The 27,087-nt window shown below is 42.5% G+C and overlaps 1 protein-coding gene across 8 annotated transcripts; it reads right to left on the bottom strand.

Annotated features, from left to right (window-relative positions):
• On the bottom strand, positions 1 to 25,084 carry TAL1 (TAL bHLH transcription factor 1, erythroid differentiation factor). 8 transcript variants are annotated; one of them, XM_088153696.1, is made up of 5 exons: positions 24,954 to 25,084; positions 17,615 to 22,403; positions 15,879 to 15,970; positions 4,446 to 4,565; positions 1 to 836 (listed from the first exon to the last, which is right to left on the bottom strand). In XM_088153696.1, the coding sequence occupies exons 2-5, from the start codon at positions 18,187 to 18,189 to the stop codon at positions 418 to 420; spliced, it is 1,206 nt and encodes a 401-aa protein (XP_088009822.1). In that variant the 5' UTR covers positions 18,190 to 22,403; positions 24,954 to 25,084; the 3' UTR covers positions 1 to 417. The 8 variants fall into 8 exon arrangements, with proteins under 8 accessions (XP_088009822.1, XP_088009816.1, XP_088009815.1 ...); XM_088153690.1 differs by lacking the exon at positions 4,446 to 4,565 and having other exon boundaries at positions 17,615 to 20,271; positions 21,455 to 22,403; XM_088153689.1 differs by lacking the exon at positions 4,446 to 4,565 and having other exon boundaries at positions 17,615 to 19,740; positions 21,455 to 22,403.
• Between the last annotated feature and the right edge of the window lie 2,003 nt (positions 25,085 to 27,087).

Below are 27,087 nucleotides of genomic sequence, written 5' to 3'. Positions count from 1 at the left end.
TTTCAATGCCAACAGCCACACAGAACTGAAGGTGCTTGGGTCCAAACAGCTGAGAGACAAGGCAAAACAAGAGCATAGGTAATCAGCAGAAGGATGGAGTCTCAGTTCAATCCTTTTGTAAACCTTGAACAAACACAGAATAAGCTGCCTGCATATTTCAGCCCTTCTGTGTTTAACCTTTCAAAAACACAACTAGCAAGGCTTATGCTTCACTGGTGACAAAAGCAGGAAAGATAGATGCACTGTTCTGTACACCTGGTTACTCATTCTTTATCTTCATCAACTTGTTCAAGTTGAAAAGAAACTTGGGAAGTACCCATTATTTGTTCTGTCTTAAATAAAGAAGAAGGAAGAAGAAAGGGAGGACATGCATACATTCCAGATACCAGATATTCTGGGATGCCCTGTGCTGGTTCATCATCGCTGGGCATTGTTCTCGATGGGAAGAAGGGAATGATGGAGACCTCTTGTGTGTTTAGGATCTAATGTTTCATGCTCCTCTGTGAAACTGTCTGGACTTCCTGCTCCATCTAACGAGCTTTCACAGCTTGAATTCGGGGACAACATGTCCTGAAGAAGATCTTCTTGCACTATGCCAGTCTCTTTGTTTACTTTACCCCGCTGGTTCCCTTCCTCTTCTTGGTCATTGAGCAGTTTGGCCAAGAAGTTGATGTATTTCATAGCCAGGCGTAATATTTCATTCTTGCTGAGCTTTTTGTCAGGTGGATGAGTTGGAATGAGCTTGCGAAGCTCAGCAAATGCTCCATTGACATTCTGCTGCCTCCACCTCTCACGGCTATTTGTGAATATTCGACGGACCACTTTTGTGTGAGGGCCTAAAGAAGACAAGAAATACAAGGTTAGTTACAGAAAAACAGCTTGCATATCAGCTAGCACACATATATCTATTAGTAACAAAATTGGAGTTAAAGTTAAATAAATGGACCAGGTTTTGGGGTTTTTTTGACCCATAAGTTGTAGATGAAAACTATAGTTAGTTTAATGTGCAGTCAAATTCTAGACTATCCCTTCTGATGAGCACAAGGATCTCCCAAAGTGGAAGATGGCTGGGGGAATCAGAGCATATGGTACATATAGAAAACAAATATGAAAACAAAGCTGCTTCATAGTTATTTTGTTCTGTAAAAATAATTTAAATGTTAAAGCTTTGAAGAAACAAAATAACAAAGACATTTGAGTGTTAGCAGGATTGCCAACTATGAAAAAGATGTTTCATTTTGCCTTGTAGTAATAGATACTTTTATTCTCGGGCCATTTAAGAGATGTGATATCAACCTTTAAAACATTGGGTTAAACCCAAAAAGTGCCTAATGCAACTAGAAAAAACATTTCCATTCACATAAGATGTCCCTTTCCAATTCTGTTGTTTCTCTCTTCCCACAGCATCTAATCCTGTGCCATTTTAGAAGGTCCCGTCAACCTTAGTACTGATTTTCAGGAGAGGTAAAGAGTTACAGTGGAGAAGATGAAGCAGGAAAGCTATGACATGTGAACAAAACTCTAGTTGTGCTTCTCCTCATCTAATCCATAATGAGTTCCTGGCAAGCTATATTATTCCTGGTAGACCAATCTCCGTTCATCTCCCAGAATTAGGTGTGAAATAGCTTCTTCTTGTTGATGTTTAGACTGGATGTGGCATTTTTAGATGATGATGATGATGATGATGATGATGAAGAAGAAGAAGAAGAAGAAGAAGAAGAAGAAGAAGAAGAAGAAGAAGAAGAAGAAGAAGAAGAAGAAGAAGAAGAAGAAGAAGAAGAAGAAGAAGAAGAAGAAGAAGAAGAAATAATTTAGAGGCTACACTAGAGACAATGTCCTGTGAAACCAATTATTTAATCAGCTGTTTGTTTAGTCTAATAGTTTTGAATCCGTCTGGACCTGAGTTGGGATACTATATTTGCCAGTAGATATAAATTGAGAAAGGATTTAGTGAAATTATCAAGCATACATTTCCCATGCCAGAGACCCTAGGTCCAGTCTCCAGAATTTCCAAGTAGGGCTAGAAACTCCTACTGAAATCCTGGACACACCTTGTCACACTGGATCAAAATACGGGGCTTAATGTACCAATCATCTGATTTCAAAGTTCCTACTACATTAAAAAATATGGATGTGGGGGATAATGAGGTCCCAACATTATCAAGCAAAAAAGGAAGAACTGGAATTGAAGGCTATACTGTATAGCCCAAACAGTCCGCAAATTCCCATTATTAAACAAAAAGGAATAGGGATTATATACTCTTATAAACAGCATTAGAACATAATATATTTTTAAAAGTTCTTCTAAGGATCACCAAGAGAAATTAACATTTACTGTGCTGAAATCTGCACAATGTCCCCAAAGTTTTGTTCTCCCCCAACCCCACCCCAGTATGAAAATCATTTGGGTTTTTTTTTCATCATATTTAAAATCTATTTTGGTAGTGTTTCCAAGTTTATTTCATAATTGCAGTCCAGCAGAAAGGGTTGCTGGTACTGAATGTCTTTACCCTCCTGGCAACTTCACTTTCTCATCTGAAGTAACCACAAGAAAGGAGTTCCTACATGAGGTTTTTGCTTAAGGTAATTAAAGCATGGGAAGCCAGGGAATCTGCGTATCACAGAAGGGAGAGGTTTAAATAGTGGAAAACAGAATACTAATACATATACAGTGGTACCTCAGGTCACGAACGCTTCTGTTCACGACCAATTCGGGTCATGAACAGCACTATTCGCAAAATTTTGCTTCTGTTCATGAACGCCAGATCGGGTGATGAACAGGATCCGCGGCCATTTTCCCTCCCATGACACGTGGTCGTGGCTTCCTGTAGGGAGGGGGACTCTCTCTCCAAGCAATAACCGCCTCCCCACCCGCCTTCCTGTCCTCCACGCCAGAAGTCGCGTCAAGCAAGGTTAGCGTTCTCTCTCTTCGTACTGTATTTTGTTTCATATTTTTGCGGTTTTTAAAAAAAATACATATGGTTCAGAATGGATTAACCGTAATTACACTGAACCTTATGGGAAAATTTGATTCGGGACGCAACCAAAATTGGGTCACAACCAAATTCGGAGGGGTCAGAATGGATTAACCGTATTTACATTGAACCTTATGAGAAAATTTTATTCGGGTCACGACCAGAGTCGCGGAACGAATTAAGTTCGTGAACCGAGGTACCACTGTACTTTGCCCGTTTTATAACTAAGATCCCTATATCCCAATCAAAATATATGCTTACTGTTTAGACTGTGAATCAGTCCATCTTTTGGTACTTGGATCACCCAACTGAACAGTCTGATGTTTCTGCTAAAACATGTATCTTCTGAATGGCAGGGTCCCTGAGGTGAAAAACTTCTGCAATTGAGCCCCAGGACAAGAAAGCTGTTTGCAGACTACAAGGTTTATCCAATGGTGGGCTAGTTGTCCTGGAAAGCATTTCCACTTGTGAAAGGTAGGGAACTTGATTTTTGCAAATTTCCCAGTTATACACCCTTCCCTATGAGGGTCCTGCACCAGGGTAGCTCCAGACTACTGTCTTCTCAGGATGTCATCAGCTTTGGAGAAATGAGCTAATTCATATCTGGTTTAGCTATTAAGTAGCTTTTATCCTTCCTTCCTTCCTTCCTTCCTTCCTTCCTTCCTTCCTTCCTTCCTTCCTTCCTTCCTTCCTTCCTTCTTTACTGCTTGCTATGATTCCATTCCCCTTCTGGAGGGAACTCTTGCATCATCTCTGTTCCAAGCACCTGAGTTTCAGGTGTTGTAAAAGAAATATTAGCTTAACTGCTCTGCTCTTCTCAATAGAGAAAAAAAAAGAAGGAATGAAATTGACAGCTGTTTTGTCAGTTTTCTCCTTTTCTTCAGAACAGGAGAAACTGCCTGCAAAATACTAGACTACAGTTTTTTTCTTATCATTTTGCGTGAAGCAGAAGTCCAGGTTCAGTACAAGGCAGTGATTTATACTCTTTATTCTCAACATTTCCAGGCAACAGAACTAAGATAACTATGGATCACCTTCAAACTGCTTCTGAAAGTTTGGGGAATGAAAATGGGAGTGATCTGAAAGTGCCAAACTAATCTGGAAGCCACCTGCCAACTTTCAGAAGCTATTCATTTGGGCCCTAGGAGACTGCAAGGTTAGACGATCGTAAAAATGGCGGGGGGGGGCGCTATCTCACCCTGAAGAAGCACACATGCTTCTCACCACTGCAAAACAAAAAACAAAAAACAACCATGAAACACAGGCCTGTTATGATAACTTACAAATTGTAATTTGCTTTTAGTAGAATTCAGATGCAGATATGAAGGTTGAGTGAACTACAGTTAAAGGATGCAGCTATCTCGCCCTCTGTCAGACACAGGGGAGTAAAGGCCTAAGATCAACCACTAGCCCACCAGCTAGCCCACCCTCAAATTAAAGCAGGAAGTTGATCGTGTGGGATATGCCCACCTGATCCTAACAGATGATCCTGCCCAATGCTCCAGAGGAAAGCGAAAAAGCCACAGTGTCTGTCAATGTGCTGTGGGAAAAGTTTCCTTCCCGAAGCCAACCTGGGCGACCAGTTCAACCCTGTGCATAAGAGCAAGAATCGCTATAGGTTAAAGAAGAAGGCAGAAGTAAATGGCATTCCCCCTTCCTTTTCTGTAAGCAACATTTACCTGTAATCGATATTAACACTGGGTAAACTGAGGAGACTACACAGTTAGCTTAATCATTCTGAGCATGAGACAGGCATTTTTCAAAACCAGTAATACTAAAGAACTATTTAGGTTGTGTTGCAGTGTTTCTCAACCTTGGGAACTTTAAGATGTGTGGACTTCAATTCTCAGAATTCCCTAGCCAGCATGGCTGGCTGGGGAATTCTGAGAGTTGAAGTCCACACATCTTAAAGTTCCCAGGGTTGAGAAACACTGTTGTATTTGTTCTGTAGCTGTTGCAAAAATTAGATATAAAGCTATTGAATGATGCTTTAAAAGAAAGCAGAAGGAATACAACTTTAAACTCAGCTTGGGTTTCAATCTGCACCTGTTGTACACTCTTGTGTCTTCTCTAGAAGTCTTATTTTCAGATGTGTAGGCACTAATAGTAACTAAGACTACTCTAGCTTTCCCAAAGTATCCTCTGGTCCCCCTGCTACATCAGTGAGCCTCCAGCTGCAGGCATACGTGGTGGCAGTAATAATAAGCTGCCATTTTGAATTTTACTCAAAGGCCCCAAAACTGCACTGTTCTGGGGCCCTTCAAGAAAGTTAAATGATGAGCCTAAATGATCCTTAATGAAAATGGGGACATTGGTGAAAGTTTAAAATGGCAGCTCTAGACATTCATGCCAGTGGGACCCCCTTGAATACCAGTAGCTTCCCAATTATGCCAGAAGGGCCTGGGCCTGGACATACATACATACATACATACATACATACATAATAAAATAAAATAAAATAAAATAATTCCTCATACACTCACAGATTCTTAGCAAGTTAGGGCAAAAGCTGGCTTCTTAGTGATATTGAACAACTTTTCAAAGTTCAAGTTGGTTTAGAATCATTCACCAGAATTGGTCAAGAATGATTCAGCAAGCATGTGGGATCATGTCAGACTTCTCAGGCAAGTCTCATAATTTGTCTACCTTTTAAGGCCAGAATACTTTGGAGTACCTATACAGTTGCAATAGCATGCTAACTGCTTCCATGCTAACTGCTTGCTTTCCAATATCAGAAGGGTTCCTTTAAGATGGAGGCGTAGTTGATGATAAGCAATAGGACCTTCATTGGTGACTCCACCAACATGGTGGAATTCTCTGTCCTCTGAAGAATGGGTAGCCCCTCCAGATGTTTTTCACAGGCTGGTAAGGATATTTCTGTTCTGACAGGCTTTTGCCTAATAAGTTATGTTTTTCTTGAAAGCTGTTTATCTATTATCTTTGCCTCTGTATATTTATCGCCTTGATATCTTTGTAGTACTAACTGTATTTCTTTGTGGCTTTAAATAGTTGTGAGACGCATTCTGGCTAGTGCACTGCCATTAGAAAGGCTGGGTATATATACTTTAAGGAGAAAAAAACAAATAACCAATACGTTTGGGTGAAGAAACATCCTGCTCCTACCACTTCTATATTCTAAATTCCATTCTTATCAGGAATAGAGATAATTAATAGAAGCAAAATTATATCTTGAGTTGCTATTAGTGCTGGAAAATGATGCTGAAGCTTAGTTTAGGACTATCTGAGTTTGAGATTATTGCACATCTGAGCACATACCAAATCAGGGATCCATCATTGTTAGATATTTAACAGAAGGAGTTCCATCTGTCCAATGATAACTAGAATGACAGTCAATTCTGAAAAGTGTAGCTACCTTCTGGAATCATTTGTGCACATCTTAGAAAGGATGACCACTTATCTTAAGACTATATCACAACTAAGAAAATACAAAATATACCTGAATCCATTCAAAAACTTAAAATGAAATATATTTTTACCGCCCAGATGTATGGAAATGAAAATTCAATTGTACTGGAGTATCTCTCTGAAGTAAGTTACTCATACAATATATTTCAATCAAAACTTTAAAATATTATTATCCCAACTGATTTGCTAATTTGGAATTTGATTATAGGCATCTGGGAATCAGCAAAGATTGTAGTTTGGTGTGAAAAGCCAGATTGTTTCAATTCAAATTCATGATTCAGATTAACAAAACTAATTAATTTGATTCCAATGATTGATTTATTAAAAGTGTGTGTGCATGTGCAACTGAATCTTAACATCAGTTCAAAAGCATCTAATTTGTTGTCATCCATTAGTGATTCAATTCAAAGAATTTATTTGAAGAACTAATTTGATCAAGTTGCCTTTGAATCAAAATTTTGAATGGGATTACACAGATGGCAGAAACAAAAAACTGCTTGAGAAAGGGCAGGATCATCTCAGATCAATCTACCACTGGATGCAAGAACCATAAAGTAAGTACTGTGCAATAAGCATTTTGCTGGGCAAAAGTCTGATATTAAGGAAAGCTATTTTATCTCAACACTTCTTGCAAAGACTTTTTAAGGTCAGTTTTATCATTCCTATGAATCAATCACATGCAACAACAACAAAAATGCGACATCAAATCTGCATTAGGGACAGAACAGGACATTAATGGGCAGCACGAAGATATGACATAGAGTATTCAGTAAGGGATTTATCCAAAAATAAGTATAGACCAATGGTGATGCTTTGAAGCATTGGAATGTCAATAAAAAGGAGTTAGAGACATTTTCAGAAAATATTGGTATGTTCACTATTTCTTCAGATGTTTAACGTGCTTTTTTGTTTCTTTTCCAGTAAATATTTTTCATGTAGCTTGGCATTTTTAAGTTTTTAAATGACCCAAGTCTAGACACTTTTATGTATAATTGTCCATATGAGAGAAGAGATTCTTGCAGATATGACAAAATCAAATACTATTTAGGCCTGGTTCTTCATTTGATTAATTGCCATTTCAAATACTAACTTCATAAGAAATCATTGCCTTTGAATTTTGAAAAGAAATGAAATTTCTGGAAAAGAAACCTAAGTCCAATATTGAAACTATAATTATCTGGAATGTTATTCTGTATAGTGTGTGTTCAGTACTTCAATATGCTATAATATTCTCTTCATTAATCTGGTGTTTAACTTAAATGTGCTATAACCATAGTCTTTATTCACTTGAGTTGATGTGGAGGTAGTCCATTGGTTTTTAATGAACTGAGAAAATCAATCTAATTTACTTCATTTGCTCATCAGTTTCTTATGTGATTATTCTATCTACTCTACAATAGATTTTCACTAATCCCTCTGGTTTTATAAGGATTTTGCGGTTAACTTTGTCACAGTATTTATTCTAATAGAACAATACAGTATCACACAACATCCCTTCTTGATGCTTAGCACTCATCTTTCTAGGATACAGGGTCTAAGCAGAAGAGATTCTTGCATAGTAGAATAAAAAGTAGAATTAAAAATTATGTTTCCTGTAAAGCATCAGCATTTTACTTTTTAGGTTAGTGTTGTCCACTATATTAGTTGCCTTTGCTTCTTCCATTTCTGAGTAACTTCATTTCTGAGGGAGCATCACCACTGCCAATGACAGCCAGTTCTGGTTTAGATTTCTCAATGTCCTACATCCTCTCTTATAATTACGTATTGTATCTTCTTCCCTCTTGAGGCTCCAGTGCTACTGTCTATTCTGTATTGATTGGCAGAGAAGAATCTTTGTTCTGAACCTTCATTTAAGCATTTGATGGCTGTTAAATGCACATGCTTATTTTGCGGAGGAGGGACACTGCAGGGTCAAAAGGAAACTCCCATTTCTCTTCTCCAAAACTAACATTTCACAGTCTATCTTAATGTTGCCTTCATTTGATCAGTCCTTGTGGCCATTCCATTGTTCCAAAATCTTAGGTTAATTGAATAGACGTTTACAGTAAAAAGTAGTAAATCATCCACTGTTCCAAAAGTTTGCACCAAGAGCCAGTGTTGAAAGGTTCTGAAAGTTTACATACTATTTCACCAGCATTTTAACTGGATGTTAGGATTTTCTTTCTTTTCTAAATGTCATATCTCCTCAATCCCTCTCAAACTCCACATTTTAAAGCCCACTCTAAATACTTCCCAAGAAATGCTATGAGAAGTCCTGAATCCTAAAGTGGTTCAGATGTATGCCTTCTTTTTTGTACTCACCATGCCACAGTGAGATGCTTTTAAAAGTTATCATTAAATAATGCACAATTAACAAATTTTCTAACTTGAACAATATTTTACATTTTTCATCTAAATATCTGATTTGCAGTCTAGAAAGTAGGTAAATTAGGCCATTTGAAATGTAATGTGTTTGTATTCAAGCTTTATAAAGATGTTTCTCTGATGTCAGCATTCAATGGTGAGATAGGCAATGTGAATACTGGCGCTTGTGTTCCTAATTCTGTTGCCAATCAGAAGCAAAAGGAACTTACAGTGGACATGAGCCCTAAAGGTATGACTGGCCACACCTGCAATTCCTTGGCCATTTCCTTATTATTAATTCATACATGCTATAAATTTATAGTATATTCTGTCTTCTAGCATCATTAACTACGTCTGTGCCAGAATAACAGTAATGAGGATGGTCTTGATTTCACCTCAACAGTGTCTGGATGTTGCTGAATGCTGCTAGAAAGTTACTAGTGATGAAATGTCCATAGTCCTTGTGGCTTTTATCTATAAATCCCAACATTACAAACCTTAGTGGTATTTTCAGATGATCAGAAAGTAGATTGGGACTATTGCTAGGAGATGTAGTGATCAGCAATAGATGGGCAAGGATTTTTCTTTTCGTTTCTTTTTTAACTATAGCAACAATAGAATTAGTCTTCTGCCTTCTAAATTCTACTGCTGAAATCAAGAAAGGTGGGAATTGGATAGAAGGTGAGAACCAGGAATAGATTTTCATTTGAAATAATTGTTTGCTGCACTCAGTTTAAAACAAATCCCTCAGCTTTTAAAAAAATATATTATTATTATTCTAAGTGCATTTTTGTTATGCTTGAGGAACTAGAGAAAACCAAAAACAGACACCAGAAGTCTGATATTTCTCTATTTCCAGCTGACAAGTCCATGGATGTTGATTTCTGCACCAAATCCGAAATATATTAGAAGGCAAATGAAACAGTTATTATTAAAACTACAATAAACCTCCTGCAAATCCGTTCCCTATGGAGAGGAGGAATACCATGGACAGCCAAGAAAACAAACAAATGGACCATCAAACAAATCAACCCATAGTTCTCATTAGAGGCACAAATCACCAGGCTCAAATTATTCTACTTTGGACACGTTACGCAAAGACCCTGCTCTCTGGAAAAGGCTCTAATGCTGGGAAAGGTGGAAGGAAAGAGAAAAGGATGACCAGTGACAAAATGGATGGACTCAGTTACAGTGGTGATGAGTGCACTATTAGGAGACCTGAAAGACCAGCCAGAGCTAGATCATCATGGAGAAAATATATCTAAGTGGTTGCTAGGAGTTGACACTGACTTGATGGCACATTATCTATCTATTTATCTATCTATCAGTCATCTCTATCTCTACCTACCTACCTACCTACCTACCTACCTACCTACCTACCTACATCTATCTATCTGTCTGTCTGCCTGCCTGCCTGCCTGCCTGCCTGCCTGCCTGCCTGCCTATCTATCTATCTATCTATCTATCTATCTATCTATCTATCTATCTATCTATCTATCTATCATCTTTCATCTATTGTTTGGTCTTTCCTAAGCATTCCAATGGAATTATTTTCAGATTGCTCTCATTTATGGGCACCTTGCACAAGCTATCCAATGGGGAAAAGCACTTTCACAAAAACTCCATCCACATTAGAGAGAAAATGGAGTTCTGGATTGCCCAGCAATGTACTGAAAGACAAGTTCCTGCTTTGCCACCAAAAGGCACTTTTAATTTTTTACATACTGGTTTTTGAAAGATAGTGCTGATAAATTATAAAATCCAGAAACACGCAGAAACATGCAGAAAGCATATCTTAGCAAGCAACAACAAATTGTAACTCTCCATCCTCAAGTGCTTTAAACTATATGTCTCCCCTTCATACATTTTCTCAAAAAAATGTGGCCAAGCACTTTGTCATTACAATACACCTCCACTTAGAATAATAAAGTTGGAAGAGGCCATTTAGACTATCAAACACACATCTCTCTTCGGTGCAGGAATCAAATTTAATTCATCCCCAAGAGGTGTCTGTCCAGCCTTTACTAGGTCTACCCATCAAAGGAAAGCTCATCATCTTTACTGACAATTGGTTCCACTGTTAAATAATTCTGACGTTCAATTAAAATCTGCTTTCCTGTTTCTTAAAATCATTATCTCATGACCTCACTTCTGAGACTACAGAGGACAGGGGGCATTTGTTTTCAGTGAGCCTGTCTAGAGTAATATAAATATTAGTCTCCCATTCCTGTTGATGATGCCTGTATAAAAGGCAAAGTCTCGTTGATAATTATATAATCTATAATAATTATGATCAATTATTAAATGGCAGAAGTTCTCAATTAAACATTATTTCTGCTACATTGTCATCTCCAATAGCTTAGCACTGAACATAGCTATTTTAAATGGAATATCCATGCAAAATCCAATAAAAAGTGTCATGTAATATTTAAATGCTGTGCTTATTAATAAATGTTGCAGCACAGATGTAAAGCTATCTAGAAGCTGAACTATTAAGTATTATTAATTTAAGTATCAATGGTTAATAAATGAATATGAAGGAAACATGAAGTACTTGCATATTTGTTAAAAGAAAAACACTGCCAATATATGCCAAAAATCAGATGAGCAAAATCTGAAACCTAATTTCTAAATCAAAATTAGAAAAATGAATATAATTGAATTAGAGGTTTTCAAGTTTAACCTTACAACATAAGCATCAATTATAATATATGGAAAAAATAATAAAATTATGAGCAAATAAATTAGGCATTAGTACTGCTTTAAAATCTATTAAAATTCCTGCCATCTTCTTAAATAATCTTATACTGGGTCCTGCCCATTGTATGGCATTGAGCCAATTAATTATCCTAGGGCAATTTTTGTAAGGAATTATGAGAGTTGAATCCACAATATCTGAAGAGCACTAGGTTCAGCACGGTTGCTCTGGGATAACTAAGTCTGCCTCATCATAATAATTGAATCTCTTCTTAGCAGCTCTTGAGCAAATGAGCAATATATGACAGACAGGGCTTCTTCACAGCAGCTGCTAGAGCTGTGACCAAAGTTATTACTCCACATTCCTAAAATCTCATCCTTATTTTGGCTTTGTTTACTCCAGACCTGTATGATTCCTGACCCATCAAGCTCAACACCTCCAACATTGTCCACCCTTCCTCATAGCCTCCCAGAGCCTATCTACATCTCTTGAAGTTGCTGCCTTACTGAGACCACAAGTACAGAGTTATCAGTCCAGAATATATCTCGGGTGGTCTGTGTTGGTCCTAATTGCACAGATGTAACCTCTCCAGAACCTGAGGTGCTGTGACTTTGTGGTCTGATATTAACATCTTGAGTATACGGAACAAGGGTATACAAACATGAACACTGAATCAATTCAGACCAAATCTCTGAGCTAAATCCAATTAGATTCAATCTGGACTAATTTAGACCATTCCATGTGTATGTCCATGCATGGAAAATGACCTCATTGGTCTGATTTGATTCAAATGTATTCAGTTCAAGTGTCCGTAAGGAGGGAGTCAAAAAAGTAAAGCTCGCAGCCACAACCATGTGATTGAAGCCCGCCCCATTTTTTCATGTGTCATAAAAAGGGGGTGGGGCTTCAATTGCAGCTGCCTTCTTTAATTTTTTGACCCCCTCCAGCCACTCATGGCTCCGTTTGAACCAATGGATCCATTGGTCTGATCCTGTGAATCAATCCAAATTGATTCAGAGCAGTAAACGTTCATGTAGACCTAATACATACCTAAGATGAATACAAATTACTAGCTATATATATATAGACACATTTGCAGGATCCAATGCTTTCATCGAAAGGGTGCAAGCAGCATTGCACCATCACAACCCGAGCTCTGTCTCTTTCATATGTGCATGCGATGTCATGACGCACATACAACGCTTGTATGGCAAGGGTGCACATTGCTTTCATTATTTGCTCCCCCTTAACCGCCCCCCCCCAGGAAACCTGTGGTCATATATCTACAACTGATATCTCAAACAGCTGATGTGAAAACAAACCTACAATCAGTCATTTACAATTCAGCAGGGTTAAAATTATTTAATTTATTTCATGGATTGCTATGCTAGGATAACTGTCAATATTTCAGTACCAAAAAGAAATACATGATTATTTTAGTGTATCTGCTATTGTACATTTTTGCTCTGTATCCTTCCTACACATATTCTGTCTCTCAAACTCTAAAATATTAGTCTTCCTCTAGATCCAGCCCCCACATGTATCATTTAAATGATGTTTACTTCATTATGGTTTACATGAAGGGCAGAGGATCTTTTACAGCCCAATTCTGGGAAGGGTTACCAGCCCCCCCTCCCCCATACACACACCTATGGTGTAGCTTATTACTAGGAAAGCATTTATAAGATTAATCCTCTATATGGAGGTTGCAGATGATCAGCTTGCCAGATAAATAACACTGGTAGGATCTCCCAACAATCTTCCTTTTTTCTAACCTGTACAAAACCATCTTTTGAAGCACTCTTTCAGTAAAATGTTTGGAAATGTTGATATATGCACAATGCAATCTTATACGTGCCGATTCAGATCAAAGTCCAACTAAGTTCAGTAGGGCTTAACCCTAAGTAAGACAGTAGTGGGATTGCAACCTTCTTAAACAGAATAAACAACACAAGCAGAACCAGATTATATCTGCTACTTTATAACAGCTTCTGAAAACAAGATAAAAATTCCTTCACCTTCCCACTCCTGTTGGCCATTGGTGTATGATACATAAGCAAGCTATCCTCAAGAGAAGCACCTCTATATATTGTGCTTCCTGTTGCCAACACCTCCCAAAAACTAGGCCTGTGTCAAGCTTTGCAGAGCCACACAGCCCATCCTCTGCTTCTTAAAAAGCAAAATGAAGTTTTGTACCAGTTCTGAGTCCTTCTCTGGCACATTTAACAGCTGGAAGTTTATGTGCCTGTGCAACTATTCAATATGCTGGAGGTGATAACTTCTTCAGGAAGCAAATCACATTACTGTTGCACCATAGCAGGGCAATGGGAGACTACCTCTCACAAAGACAGGTAAATCACACAAATCTTTCCACTCTGCTTCTAACTCTTGCTCAGGCGCATTCCTGCAGTCCTAAATTCAAAGGGAATAGTCAGCCCTAGCTAAAGTTGTTAACTGATCGCTGTCAAGTTGCCCTTGCTCTTAATTGGCTGCAAAAGGACCATAGTCCAGCAGCTGGCTGACAGATCCTTCCAAAATGAGCTTGAAGTGAGGGTGCATGGAAGAAGCCCCCTGGTGGAAGACAAAGGCAAAGCAATCTTGCCAAGAACAGGGTAGGGGGGCAGAGAAAGCTTTTCTGTCTCTCTGTCTGTCTCTCTTCATTTTTATCACCTGAGACTGGGACGGTTCAGGAGCTGGATTTTCTTGCGTGATCATATTTTGAAAAGTCATAAGACAGTGTCAGGAAATTTGTGACACTATGTGGATGTCATGTGCATTTATTTTGGTTCCTAACCTATTCCTAAGATTTGAAGACACCAAATGAGACAAGAGCAACAGTAACAACTCTATCTACATACCATCTAAAATGCCTTCAAACTAAATTTTCATTGGCCTTGGCCCCACTTCACTTTTTGCTTTGTTTTTGAAACCCTGGAAGCCATTCTACGTGGTAATGTATAATATAATGCATTATCAAACCATTTCCCTCTGCCTTTTCTCTTTCAAAGGCTCCCCAGGCAACTGACATCATCAAGTAAATGCAAAGCATAAAATGTCATGTATTTTGTGTTTGTGTTTACATTTCAGTGAGTTTCAGAACTAAGAAACAAACTTTAAGAAACAGAGGCTAGATACATACATTGTCTGCAAGTTGCAGAAAAAGTTTAAAACACAGATGCCACCTCTTCCCAGTCTTTACCTTTATTTGCTATTTATTTGAACTGAGAGGATGAACAAGGAGAACTTTGTGAGTCTGTGGCAGTGAAAAAATCAGAAGGAGTTTGGTAATAAGCTTTTGTGAGCTACACCTCACGTCATCAGATGCCTGAGGTAGCTAAAATGATGTAGGATTTATGGGGTGGGGAGGGAAGGGAGGGGAAGACACCCTCTATCATTTTAGTCACCCCAAGCATTTGATGAAGTGAGTTGTAGCTTTTATGCCTTTTAATTCAATTTGTTCATCTCAAAAGGTGCTACCTGATTCCTTCTGCTGTTTGGACTGAGAAATGAGGTTGTCCATTTTCCTTCTATTTTCTTCCCATCTGCAATTCAAAGCCATTAGCTAATCTACCCTCCGATTCTCCTAGATTGCTAGGCTGTTCTGGAAATTGCAAAAGGCAAACACAAAATCTGGTGCTTTATTGCGATCCATCCCACCCCACACATACACACACACACACATACACAGCAGGCCAGTGAGGCGTGGATAGATGACAGGAGAGAGAATTAACCCCAATTAAGCAACAGATTTGAAGATAAGAAATATCTGAGTTGCAACCTGCAGCTTGAAAGCACTGCCCTTCGTTCAATCCCTACTCAACATTTCCAGGGATGTTGTTTTTATTTCAAAATGGTCATCTTGGTTCATAGTTGTTATGGACTACAGGAACAGTTCTGAAGGAGCCATAAAGCCACAAAGAGATAAGATAATCTTCTTTTCCCTCCTGAATATGTTGGGTTTAACCTGAAAGGTCTCATTATTTTTCTTGCTGCCATCACTATTTATTGTTTTACTTCCTAGCCTAGGGGTAATAGATAAAGATAGCCAAACACAAAAAAATACCCCCAGGCTTGGGAAAATATCTGTCTGTCTGTCTGTCTATCATCAATCCATCCAAAATTCAGAACAGCTCAGGGAAAACAATAACTGCTCACTAACCGTGGAATTCTGGCTTCTGGTCTTCCAAGGAGAAGGCATGACTGGCTAGAAATCCAAACCAGAGCATACAATACTATAACATTTTGTTGGAGGTCCAAGCTGTAGGCTATAAATTGCATTACGCATGAATTCCCTGCCTCCACCCACCCATATCTCCACCCCCATCATCCCCACCCAGCAATACAAGGAATGAAATAGCAATTGCAGGTCTTTAGCTGCCATACTACCCACAAAGAAACACGTGGGGGGGGCAGTGTTGAGGGGGAAATCAGCTCACCATCAGAGAGCTCCACTTCGTAGGGGGATGGTCTTCTTTTGACTCGGTTGTTGTTATACATTGAAAAGTTTTCGGGTTCACCAAAAAACCCACTGCAAAAGAAAAAGCAGAAAAGCAATGGTGGGGAGGAGTTAGCTCTGCAGACATCTGCTGAAATCAGTCATTCAACTGTAATCCAAATAAACATCCAAACTCAAAAGTTAGTCCTACTGAATTCAGTGATGGTAAGTCACCAGTAAGGATTATATGATTACAGCCTGAGCATCATTTCCTAAAGCTGAGAATGCACATAATAGGCACAGTTTCCATGATAAGTATGTTGCCTGGAGTTGCAGTTTGTGCACCATGTATGGGCAATGTTTGTCACACTCTTAGCATGGAACAATTTTAAATAAAATGCCTTTGTTTTGTAAATTCCACAGAAATCTAAATAAATGCTTTTCAGATCCAGATGCCTAGCATGTCTGACTTCTGCACTTGTCAGGCGTTTCGAACATAAGGATTAAAATACATTTCGTAGCCCTTTATTTTAGCCCATCAGATAATTACTAGAATTACAATAGTTGGCTTCCAGAAACATTGTCCAAGCCTTTCTTAACCCTTTAAGGTAGCTTGGCTGTTTTTTCACAGTGTGTGTTCCCAACATGTGTATGTTAAACTGCACTGCATTTCTGCCCAGTGGAAAAGAACAATTGCCTAAATAATAATGACAACACATGAACATACATCCATTAACACTAAGCATAATTTCTAGAATGATTTTTTTTCTGTTGATTCTGACATTCTGTCTGCGATTACATTTAGTTAGGAAAATTAAGTTCAGAACACAGGCATTTTCCCCCATATTTTTATGCTTTATGTTACAACTACTATATCTCTTACAAGTAACTGCTTTGAGTTTAACTGTTCTTTTGTCAAGAAGAACCTAAAATGGGGGCAACCTTTTTAAAGATCTTGCTGCAAATCCACCACATTTTGATAAATGACCTATACCAACCTTTCCCAATACTGTATGATGCCCCAAGCTGTATGGATTACAATGCCCATTATCATCCAACCAGTGTGCCCAATGGCTGGATGTGACTGGAAAAGTAGTCCCACACATTTAGAAGGCATCAGATTACGGGCTGATGCATAGAGATAGTAAAGGTCCACTTAGTGCTGGCATTTAACCTAGTCTTCTCTGCCTCAGCAGAGAAAGTTGTTGTGCCTTTAATACAGACTGCTAGCACGAAGAAGAGAAGACTGGTTTGCTCCCATGGTCTATCCTTTTTTCTGACCATTGGCTCAGAGACAAAAATCGTATTTACTTCATTGCACACCAACACATAAACGCGCGTGGGCACACGAGCACACACATAAAATCCCACATCTACCTATTCAACAGAGTCCGTTAAAAGTAGATTTAGAGAAGGCACAAAAGAGAAAGAGGGACACTAAGTGTGCTGCTTCACACCCCAACCTTCCCACCGGGGGAAGATAAAACGGGGGACAAAAAGAAAGCGTAAAATCAGGAAAAGTAGGGTCAGAAAAACAGCGAAATCAGCAGCAGCGTCTTAAAGAAGAAAAAGCGAAGAAAACGGCTGAGTGCAAAACTCAGGCGGAGAGCGTGGAAGAGTCCTTCCTCTGGGGAAAAAAATGAAGCAGGAGCTAACGGGGCACCGGCTCCCACCCCTCTGGCTTCACCCCACCCCCGAAGCTCCCGAGCCGAGGCCCCGCCGGGCTGTGCAACGGACCTGTTGGCGGCGCTGAGCGGGGCCCCGAGGCTATAGAGCATGGCTCTGGCCGGCGGCGGGAGCGCGGGGGCTGCCGTAGGACTGAGGTGCACCATGCGGACGTCGCTGCTGCCGCCGCTGCCACCACCGGCCGGGGGCGTGCCCGCTCCGGCGCCCGCGGCGGTGGCGAGGGCGAGGGCGGTGGCAGTGGCCGGCTCGGCGCGCGGCGCTCCGCCGCTGCTGTTGCTGCTGCTGCTGCTGCTGCTGGCGTCTCGCTCTCTCTGGCTCTGCAGGGCCCCGGCCGGCGCGTCCCACGCTTTTATAGGGCGGCCGTTGCGCACCAGCTCGATCACTGGCACCGGCGCAGCAGGGGGCCCCGGGCCGGGGGAGGGGGGCGGCCGACCCGTTTCCTTGGCAACCCCATCGAGCAAGGCCGGCTCCCCCGGGAGGGCCATTCCCCTGCGCCTCCGATCACCGCCGCCGCTGCTGCTGCCGGAACCCAGCCCCAAGTCCGGCTCGCCGACGCCTTCCGCTCCAGCTCCGGTTCCGTGCGCCGCATCCCGCGGCGGGTCACTGGGGGACCTCTCCATCAGCATCCTGGGGAAAAAGGCGAAGAGGAGAGCGGTGAAGGAGGGGCGCGGCAAGGCGGGGGGGAGCGGAGGAAAAGGAGGAGAGAAAATTGGGAAGCGAGAGAAGGAGAAAAGGAAAGCGGGGTGGGGGGAAGAGAAGAAAAGCAGGGGAGAGGAGGAGAAGCCGCAAAGAGCGAAGAAGAGCAGGGAAAGGGAAAGGAGAGGGGGGAGGGAGGGGAAGGCGGAGGAAGGAGGCAGTGGAAAACCCAGGAATGCCCGAAAAGGTAAAGAGGGGGGCAGAGAGAAAGGAAAAGAGGGGGAGCTCAAACAACAAACGCCGAAAAGGAAACGGGGGGAGGCATCCGAAGGAAAGTTAAACCCCGGAAGGGAAAAGCCCCGAGTCGCCAAAGAGCCCCAGCGGAGGGGAGCAGGGCCCGCTGGTCATAGGCGGCGGCAGGGCGGCAGGCGCTGCTCGCGGTTGGACAGCAGCGCGGGACACCCGGAGAGCGGCGCTGCGCTTGGCTCGGCGGAGCCCCCAATCCGGGGATACCCACGTGGCCCGAAGGAGGGCGCAAGGAGACCTTCCTCCAGGGGCTTTGAGAACCCCCCCCCCCTCCACAAGAGGGAGAAGCCTTATGGGGAACTCTTCTTTTCGGTCCCCAATTCCTCAGCCCTTCCTTGACCCGGCCTGGTGGTGCCTTGCCTGGCATCCAAACGCTTCGTGGGGTCAAGGTGGCCCCAGAACAGTTCGGTCCGAAGGTTGGAGGGGAGTGGTGGAAACCGGGCGCTTTTGTTTTTCGGTTCAGCCCTTCGGGGAACAGAAACGAGATCAGCTTCACTTCTATTAATTATAGGCGAGGGAACATGTGATCAGAAATCATATCAAGACAGAAGGAAAGAGAAATAAACAAACAAACAAACAAATGTAGGAAAGCTGGACCAGTCTAAATACAGAGGCGTCACTGAATCCTAATTTATTCTCCCGGCACTGGAAGGAAAACGAAGGCGAGAAATACTCGCAGAGACTTCAGGTTGAAGAACCTGAAGAATCAGTGCCCACGAGCCCCGCTGAGATCCCCGCGGAGAACTGCGCCGTTCAGCCTCCCAATTTACGCGGCGTGGAAATAAGCGGCGGGGTAGTTCGCCTCGACCGCTACGTGGAAAGCGGCGCACCTTGGTCGAAAGCGTTTCCGGAGGACGGCGCTTGACTCCAGGTTCTCAGTGAGCTGCCGCCGTACTTTCGTTCCCGATTTTCGGCTGTGAATTCACACACACACACACACACACCCCTCCCTTGCCAAATTATGTCCGGAAATCATTTGTGCTCCAACGTCCCTCTCGGTGTCCATTTGTGGCCCGGACTGAATCAAGTGCTGAATCTATTAAATTTCAAATCAAATCAAAATCTTTATTACGGCCAGTCCCCACTACATAAATCGAGTTGCCCCGTGTGCAGAAACGAGGTTAGCCCCAGGAAAGGTTATCCTCGGGGTATTGAACGGCCGAAGAAAATAACGTCAAACCCTTCTCGGCTACACTTTTCTTGGACGCCAGGGCAGACGGATGCTTGGCTTCCGGCTAGACAGAGAGATAAAGAAATGTTTCAAAGGAGAGATAAATGGGAAATGTTGAGGCCCGGGATTCTGGAAAATCAGCTCAAATTGGTTTTTCCGCGTTTGTCCAGAAACGCCAAACCTCACACCAAATCCATGAGCATAATCCCAAAACCACTTTCTCCGGTTTCGTCCTAATAGCTAAAATCCCAAACACATTTTCTGGGCAAGAAATCAGTAGGACTTAATTGCTAGTAAGCATTCTCTAAAAATTTATTTAGGATTGCAGCTTTAATCTTCCGTCTTGGTGTTTCAGTTTAAGAGAGCTGAAGATCAGGTTCCTATATTAATATTGTGATTACATTTATTCTTATTGCAGAGGGGAAACAAGAGCATTTGAAACAAATTTGTATTCCAACTGACTACTGATGTGACCTAAAGAAACTCAAATTTGAAATTGCTTAAATGCAATTAAATTATTTTCATTCGACTTTCTCTACTGAGCGCCGGGTTAATTTCACGCCTCAGATATAAATCCAAGTGGCGTCTCGCTCTCCTGTGTAGGAAAAAAAAATGGACACAAAATTTGATTTCTGATGAACTGAAGGTGAAGCAAAGACCTGGTCGGTTTTATCACCACACAAAGATTGTTTCCATAAATAAATAAAAACTGACCCAGTGTGAGAATTCACACTTAACCAAAATAAGCAAATGCCCTCCTTGTACATTTATGCATAACATTACAGGGTTTTTTTTGCTTTGTTTTCTGTGAGTCCACCACTATGACTAATAAACCATAGCTTTAACCATCATATTTAGGGCCATATGTTGTGTTCCCAGAACACTGTAAGCCAAAGCCAAACAAACTATATTATGGCTTCACCGGTTGTATGGCCCAAGCTACTATATATGATTGTGCTGTAACTTGGCTATCTATGAAGCTGCAGTCTTCAGGCTTAAATGGAAGGTCAGCAGCATGCTAGCTAGGGCCTGAGTTTAGCACTATGCCATTCTTTGTTCGACCATGGTTTATTGAATAAATCAGAGATATCTGGGCTCGCACACCCCATGTTTTGCAGACTATAGTGGCTGGGTATCCATAAAATATGAAGCCCAAACCAAGCACACACCCTCTGGCTTAGTTTGAATTCTTTGGTGGAGAACACCATCAATTCTGGAATAATTCATTTAGGATTTCCCTATCCTGGGCAGCAAATCTGCAGATGTCCGCTAGAAGGGAGCAAAGACAGAGAAATCTCGAACACCTTGCTACCATCCAGGGGTCATTCAGAATTTTGCAACCGAGATCTGGGAGCCCCAAATTCAACGACTATGGTTCGATGTTAGGAGCGTGCCGTTTAAACGTCACCGGACCCGAATCGACTTCCAGCCAGTTTAGAGGGTTTGGAGGCCCACCTGCCGCAACTCCCTCCTCTCTGGGAAACATGTTTCTCGCCCCTCCCCCCACCTTTAACTTGCATATCTGCCCATGCTCTTGACTCCCATGGTGTCTCTTTAAAGATCTTTCTTTAGGATCGAAGCGATCGCGTTCATTTCTCTGGCCTCGGAAAGGCGAGGCATTTCGCTGGCAGTGGGGTGAATCAGAACATCTTCTTAAAAAGGACGTCGCTCATCAGTCTCTGCCTTGTCGGGCGTCTCCGGTGACCTGCTTCCCCCCCCCCCGCTTTTTTTTTTTTAATTAGAATTTCCCACCTAGCACAGGGAAACATAATTCACACCTGTCAGGCTGAAGAAGCAACAGTCTCGGTTGCCGGCTCAGCTAAGCGCTTCTCGCTGTCCAGGCCTCCTTCTTTTCTTCCACCTCCGTAAGACGCTGAACGAGAGCCCGGCCAAGGTGGGGAGCGCTGGAGCTCTTGGACCGCACAGCTCTGCCGGCCGGTGGGACCGAGGAAACGGGGGCGAGGGACAGCGATTCACCTCGGGGGCTGGGAAGCAGAAACAACGAACGCTGCCAAAGAAACCGGAGACCACACGGAAGAGGATTGTGCGATCCCAGCAACCCGATGAAAGCGAATTCCGTTTCGTTTTAGGCAGCCTAGAGAAGCGCCCCCCAACCTTCTCCGCTTGGGGTTAATGATAGAAACACTCACACCCCCTTGTAGGCTGGGATCATGAAGTACTCTAAGCCATGGTGGGAGGGGAGTTGCTTAGTTTTGGGTTGCGATGTTGGCTTAGCGTGTAGCGCCAACCTCTCCAACTGTGATTGATCCAGCAAACCACAGTAATGTGAACCATGGCTTAGCCGAGATATGAGGCACGTCTCAGAGTCTTCTACAGTCTAGACTTCTCGTTAGAGGAGGGTTCCTGTGCAGCTCGAAAATATTTCCGTATCCTTTACCGGTACAAAAGGAAAGCCCTTTCTTGTACTGCAAACAGCTTTTTCCCATTCGGAAGAATTTTGATTTTAAGAAAGAGGACAGCCGCAATCCTCTAAGGGCTGCCGAAACCACTGCTGGATCTTTCGGATCCTGAACTCCGTCAGCGGGGAACTGGATGACGAGGCTGCCTGCCTGCGGCAGAAGAAGGGCAGAGCAAGTCAGAGATCTTTATTCGTGCTGGAAAAAGCGAGGTTGTAGGAAAGAATTCTCCTTCTCCAAGCTGATGCTCCGGGGTAGATTGTACCACAACTCCCAGAGTTCCCAGGAGGAGGTATATAGGCCAGCATATCTGGAGGACCAGGCGACAGATGTTCTATCAATTGGAGGGCCCAGCTTTGTAGATTGAACTAAGCTAGAATGTACAGTTTACTCAATAAATCAGTTAAACAAACTATGTTTCTGTGCAATGTGTGAAGTCAGTCATTGTGAAGCCAGTGGCTTTTAAAAACAGCACTTCAGGCTTCTATGCCTAGAAGTAACAAAGTTCGTTCTACTAGCGGAGCTGAGAGTTTTCGTGGCAGGCAAAGTGGTGGAGGAAGATCCCACTGACCCAGGCTATTGGCCATGATGCCTCCACATTCAGAGGAGGTCTGCCTCTGACACCAAAGCCAAAGAAAGTCTTTTTTGCCTTGCTTACTTTATACTGATATGCAGTGGGATTTTTAAAAAAAATAATAATGTGGTTAAAAAGGTGTGTAATACAATGATTCAGGCTTAATAAACATGTCATAGAACGACAGTGACTTTACAATATGGACATCCATACAATCATTTTAAAGATAACCGTAAGCTACTTGTGTGATCCCCTGGGGAGAGAAGGTTGAACAGAATGAGCCTGTGGTCCCTATGTTTTAAAATGTGACTTAAAAAGACAAAGGCACCAGGAATGCAGAGCACAACCTTTATCTTGGCATCCATGGAGTGTGCGTTTCCCCATCAAGTATGGAATACTGGGTCCAGAAGTAGCCATACTCCAAGTAGTCCTACTGAAATGAATGGGACCCAAGTTAGCTGTGACTGACAAGTCCCATTCATTGCAATCGATCTGCTTGAAATAGAAATAAGCTTGGATTTCAATCCTGAGACCTCTCTCCATTCTCAGAACAGTTTGAGGACTATTTATGCTGAATCTTACTGATTTATGCAATTTTCAGTTTCTTCTTTCAACCCATAAAGTCACAGACACCAAGTGATTGCTGTTCTTACACATATCAATGTGGGTGTCTATTTAATATCGATATTGTCCTATTGTGGAATTAAGCTATGCCACTCTCTAGATTAATAGCCAGATTATTTACATTTTATTTACATGATACGGATAGTTACCACAATTAAGAATTAGAGGACTTTGGGGAACTAGCGTGATAGCTATAGAAAATTAAATTTTGCCTATCTATCAATCTAGTATGATTTTTTTTTCTATTTGCAAGATAGATGATAAAGACTTCAGGTTTCATTTACTACCCTGATTTTTTTTTAATTATCAACATAAATAATGTTTATGTTATGCAAATTAGAAGAAAAGAAGAGGGAATGACCACCCAGTATATAAAAAATTGTTTTATATTTGAAGTTATAATGGACAAAGAGGATGGGCTAGTGCGGCAATAGTATTATTTAATTTTATCAATAATCGTTATTAAACAGATTTGTTTGAAGTCAGTTTTCCAGCACCACTACCAGTTCCTTTGCCCAGCTTGTTATGGATGTCCTAATTTATATAACTAAGACATAAGGATGTCCTAATTTATATAATTTTGCTGTGCTGGTAGATGCTTCCATTTCATCTAGTCCTTTTATATTAGCCCTCAGCAAACATACTGTCTTTTAGAGCACAACAAATAATATTTTGCACAGTTCCCAATTTTTTTAGTTTGACAAGAAATCTATGCCTTTTGCCAAGCTACCCTTCCTTTTTTTCCTTATCTTCTCCTCTCCTCCTTTGAAATGCCCTTCAAGGAAGCATACAAAGAGAGCCGGCAAAGCCCTCTTTTTGAGGCCTGCTAGGTTTCCACAGAGAACTCAAGCGGCCTCACATCCAAATTTTGCCACATCTCTTTCTCTATGCTTCCCTCCCTGCCCGGTGCTTCCCTGCCTGCCCTGCTGATATCTTGAACTTTACAATTGAAAATCGTGCTTCATTTCCATCCCTGCACACTGAATTATTGAGGGGGGCAGGGAAGGAGATGGGGGGGAGGAGGAGAGTGAGAGAGTCAAGACACTGGATCGGATTTCCCGACGTCTTAATCTTCCCCAAAGCCACCAAGTTTTATGGGTGACCCATCCGGCTGCTGTTCCCGGCGCCCCCAAATGCTTGCTTGTCTGGTGCAAAGCTGGAAGTGGGGGTTACTCTGAAGTCTGCATGTGGGCCTCACGGGCACTGTGCCCAGGGAAGGCACTTGGGGCACTGCCCCCTCGATGACCATTTCCCCAGTTCCAGCGAGCCCAGGTCCACTAGCGCTTTCTCTTCCAGGTCGGCCTGGGTCAGTTTGAAGGATTCCCCACAAAGCAAGAACTAGATCAACAACTCAACCCAGGACTTGATCGTCTTTTCCTTCCCTTCTTCCTCCTGCCCTTCTTTACTACAGAGCATCTGTGTGTAAAAATACACAGAGAGCGAGTGAGAGAAAGAGAAGGAGATGGGTGGCTTGAGAAGGAAAGGGGACTGTTCCTTTCGTCTTTCCGATACGGTTTGCTCTCTCCCCTTTTGAAATAAAATACTTAAAGGAGAGTGTGCCCACTCTCGCTATATGTGATGTTTGGGGGACCCTAACCTACGAAGCGATTTTCTTTCTTTAACAAACAAACAAAAAGCGAGAAAAACTACCTCTTTACTCACCACTTGTTTTTCGTAGGTGAAAATGACTGGAGCCATTTTGCGGCCTATTCATGGAGGCTGGATGTGCCCCCCTTCCTCCTGTAGTATATAAAAAGAGGAGGAGGAGGAGGAGGAGGAGAAGTGCTGGGCGGCTTCACAGCGCCGGGAACTCATTCCCACATCACGTCCAGTTTCCTATTTAGTATGGAGAGCGGATCGCTGGAGCAACGTGGCCAAGCGAGATAAGCCTCTGGCACTGGCCCGCCTGCCCTGATAAGCCCCTAAACCCATTATTTATGAAATGATTCATTATTATTTGGCAATTTTATCGAGGGAAAGCGGAAAATTATTGCAGGGATATGCAGAGAGAGAGAAGAATTTTGGAACGCATGCCTTATAGTTTTCGAGACGTGTCTGTTTGCGCGCTCAGATGCACTTTAAAAAGAGACAGCAAAGAGATGGGGGGTGAGAATAATCAAATGCTCACTACGACTGCCCACTTTTGAATAAAGATCCTTTCTTTTAGCTTCCTTGGAGGTGATTATCCATCCCCACCTCCACACTACCCCCACTTAAATATGGAACATCTACCCTGTTCTTAATTAAATTTAATGAGCCAAAAAAAAGCAGGTGCGGTACCAAAAAAGGGAGATGGGTGGGGATGGGAACACAAGTGCACATGCCCGCTTAAAAGTAAATGGCTAAAGGGAGCAGGCTTGTCTGGGGCAATTTGTCAACAAAAGAAATGGGTCTTTTAAATCTTAGCACAAAATTATTCAACATGAGAATAACGTGACAAGGTTTGCCAGTACAGTTTGAACTATATAGACTTCCTCTCCCCTATCATGAGATGAATGAATCTTGGCCACGTTGTCTTTGTCTCATCCCCTAAATCCCCCTTGGCTGTTCCAGATTTGAAGCAGTGGTTCCCCCTCTTATCTGGGTGCCACTTCTGCCATGGATCTGGTCTGGCACCCTTGGCTGCCCATTTGAGTGCTGATGTGATGGGGGCTGAGCTCTACCCAGTTCCTAGGGGTCACTTTAGGCTGCTGCTGGCACACCCTCTCCCTTTGGGTCCCCGGGCACTGCCCTCCATGGCTATTTTGACTTGGGATGGAGGAAAGACCAGGCAGCTGGTTACCACAGAGGCATCTGCTGCTGAATGGTTGACTGGCACTTTCCCTAGAATGTGTTAGGTTTTACAACAGCTCCTTATAAACACAGGTTTAGCACTCTGTCTGGAGAAATTTGTTCCAGAATTCCCATTTCACACCTGCGTTCCTCAATTACTTCCAGCACCCTTGCAATCGATTAAAACAGTTTAATAAAATAGTCTCTGCCTCTTCGAGTGTGTGAATACGCTTAGACTACGGAAGGCCAGGGGGGTTTATTCTATGTATGGGGAATAAAGTTTCGGTGGGCACGGAAAACCGAGGTCGACCTTCCAACAGCAGCACATTGAGAGTCCAAAAAGTGCACAGCCGAGCCTGGAGAGTTCCGGTCCAATACACGCCCCGTCCTCATTCTGTGGCCTTTCGCTGCTCCGCTGAAAAATAAGCCATTTCTGGAGCGTCTCAGCCTTAAGGGAGAGCGCGATCAGCCGGGGAATGCAAAGTGAAGCGGGGCAAACGGGGAAAGCTTCGGTCAAACAAACAGCACGGGAAACGATAGGGCTTGCTGACTCTCCCAGTGCAAATGCCAGGGCAGAACAAAAGAAGAGTGGCGGGGCTAAATATCCACCGTCCCCCTTTGCCCAGGTGCCAAGATCTGGGGGGTGAGGGGGCGAGGATTTTCCCTAGAGGAGCGTCTCACGACGCCGGAGGGAAGCAGCTAGAAGTATCACTTCCCAGGCAGTCACGACTGTCCGCTGGGCCTGTGCTTTAAGCCAGATTCAGGAAACACGAGCGCCACTTCCTTTAGCCACCAGAGGCAGGAAATAGGAAAGACAGAACTCGTCTGCTCGGGCGGGAGAGAGTAACGGGGATCACGCTTCTCGTCTGTCTCCTCCTGTCTCTCTCCTCCTGGCTTTCGCTTGATAAACACCCTTTCTCTGAGCGAAGATCAGGGTCGCATGTAGCTGCGGAAGAAGTTATCATGGGCAGAGTGCCCCACTCTAGTCCCTGAGTAGTCCCAGCCAGGGAACATATACCTGGAG

This window comes from Python bivittatus, unplaced genomic scaffold, assembly GCF_059951505.1.
Source record: "Python bivittatus isolate LINGU-HERP-01145 unplaced genomic scaffold, Pbiv_v1 ctg000700_np1212, whole genome shotgun sequence".
In the NCBI taxonomy this organism is placed as follows: domain Eukaryota; kingdom Metazoa; phylum Chordata; class Lepidosauria; order Squamata; family Pythonidae; genus Python; species Python bivittatus.
The sequence above is the reverse complement of the archived record's forward strand: the minus strand, read 5'-3'. Positions and strand labels throughout refer to the sequence as shown.

Bases quoted from the DNA above. Each gene is read 5' to 3' on its own strand.
- TAL1 (XM_088153696.1), bottom strand. From the start codon at position 18,189: ATGCTGATGGAGAGGTCCCCCAGTGACCCGCCGCGGGATGCGGCGCAC. The intron at 15,971-17,614 runs GTCCGTTGCACA...TTTCTTTTGCAG, and splicing joins CCGCTCAGCGCCGCCAACAG to TGGGTTTTTTGGTGAACCCG. The intron at 837-4,445 runs GTGGGCATATCC...TGTCTTCTTTAG, and splicing joins GGATCATCTGTTAGGATCAG to GCCCTCACACAAAAGTGGTC.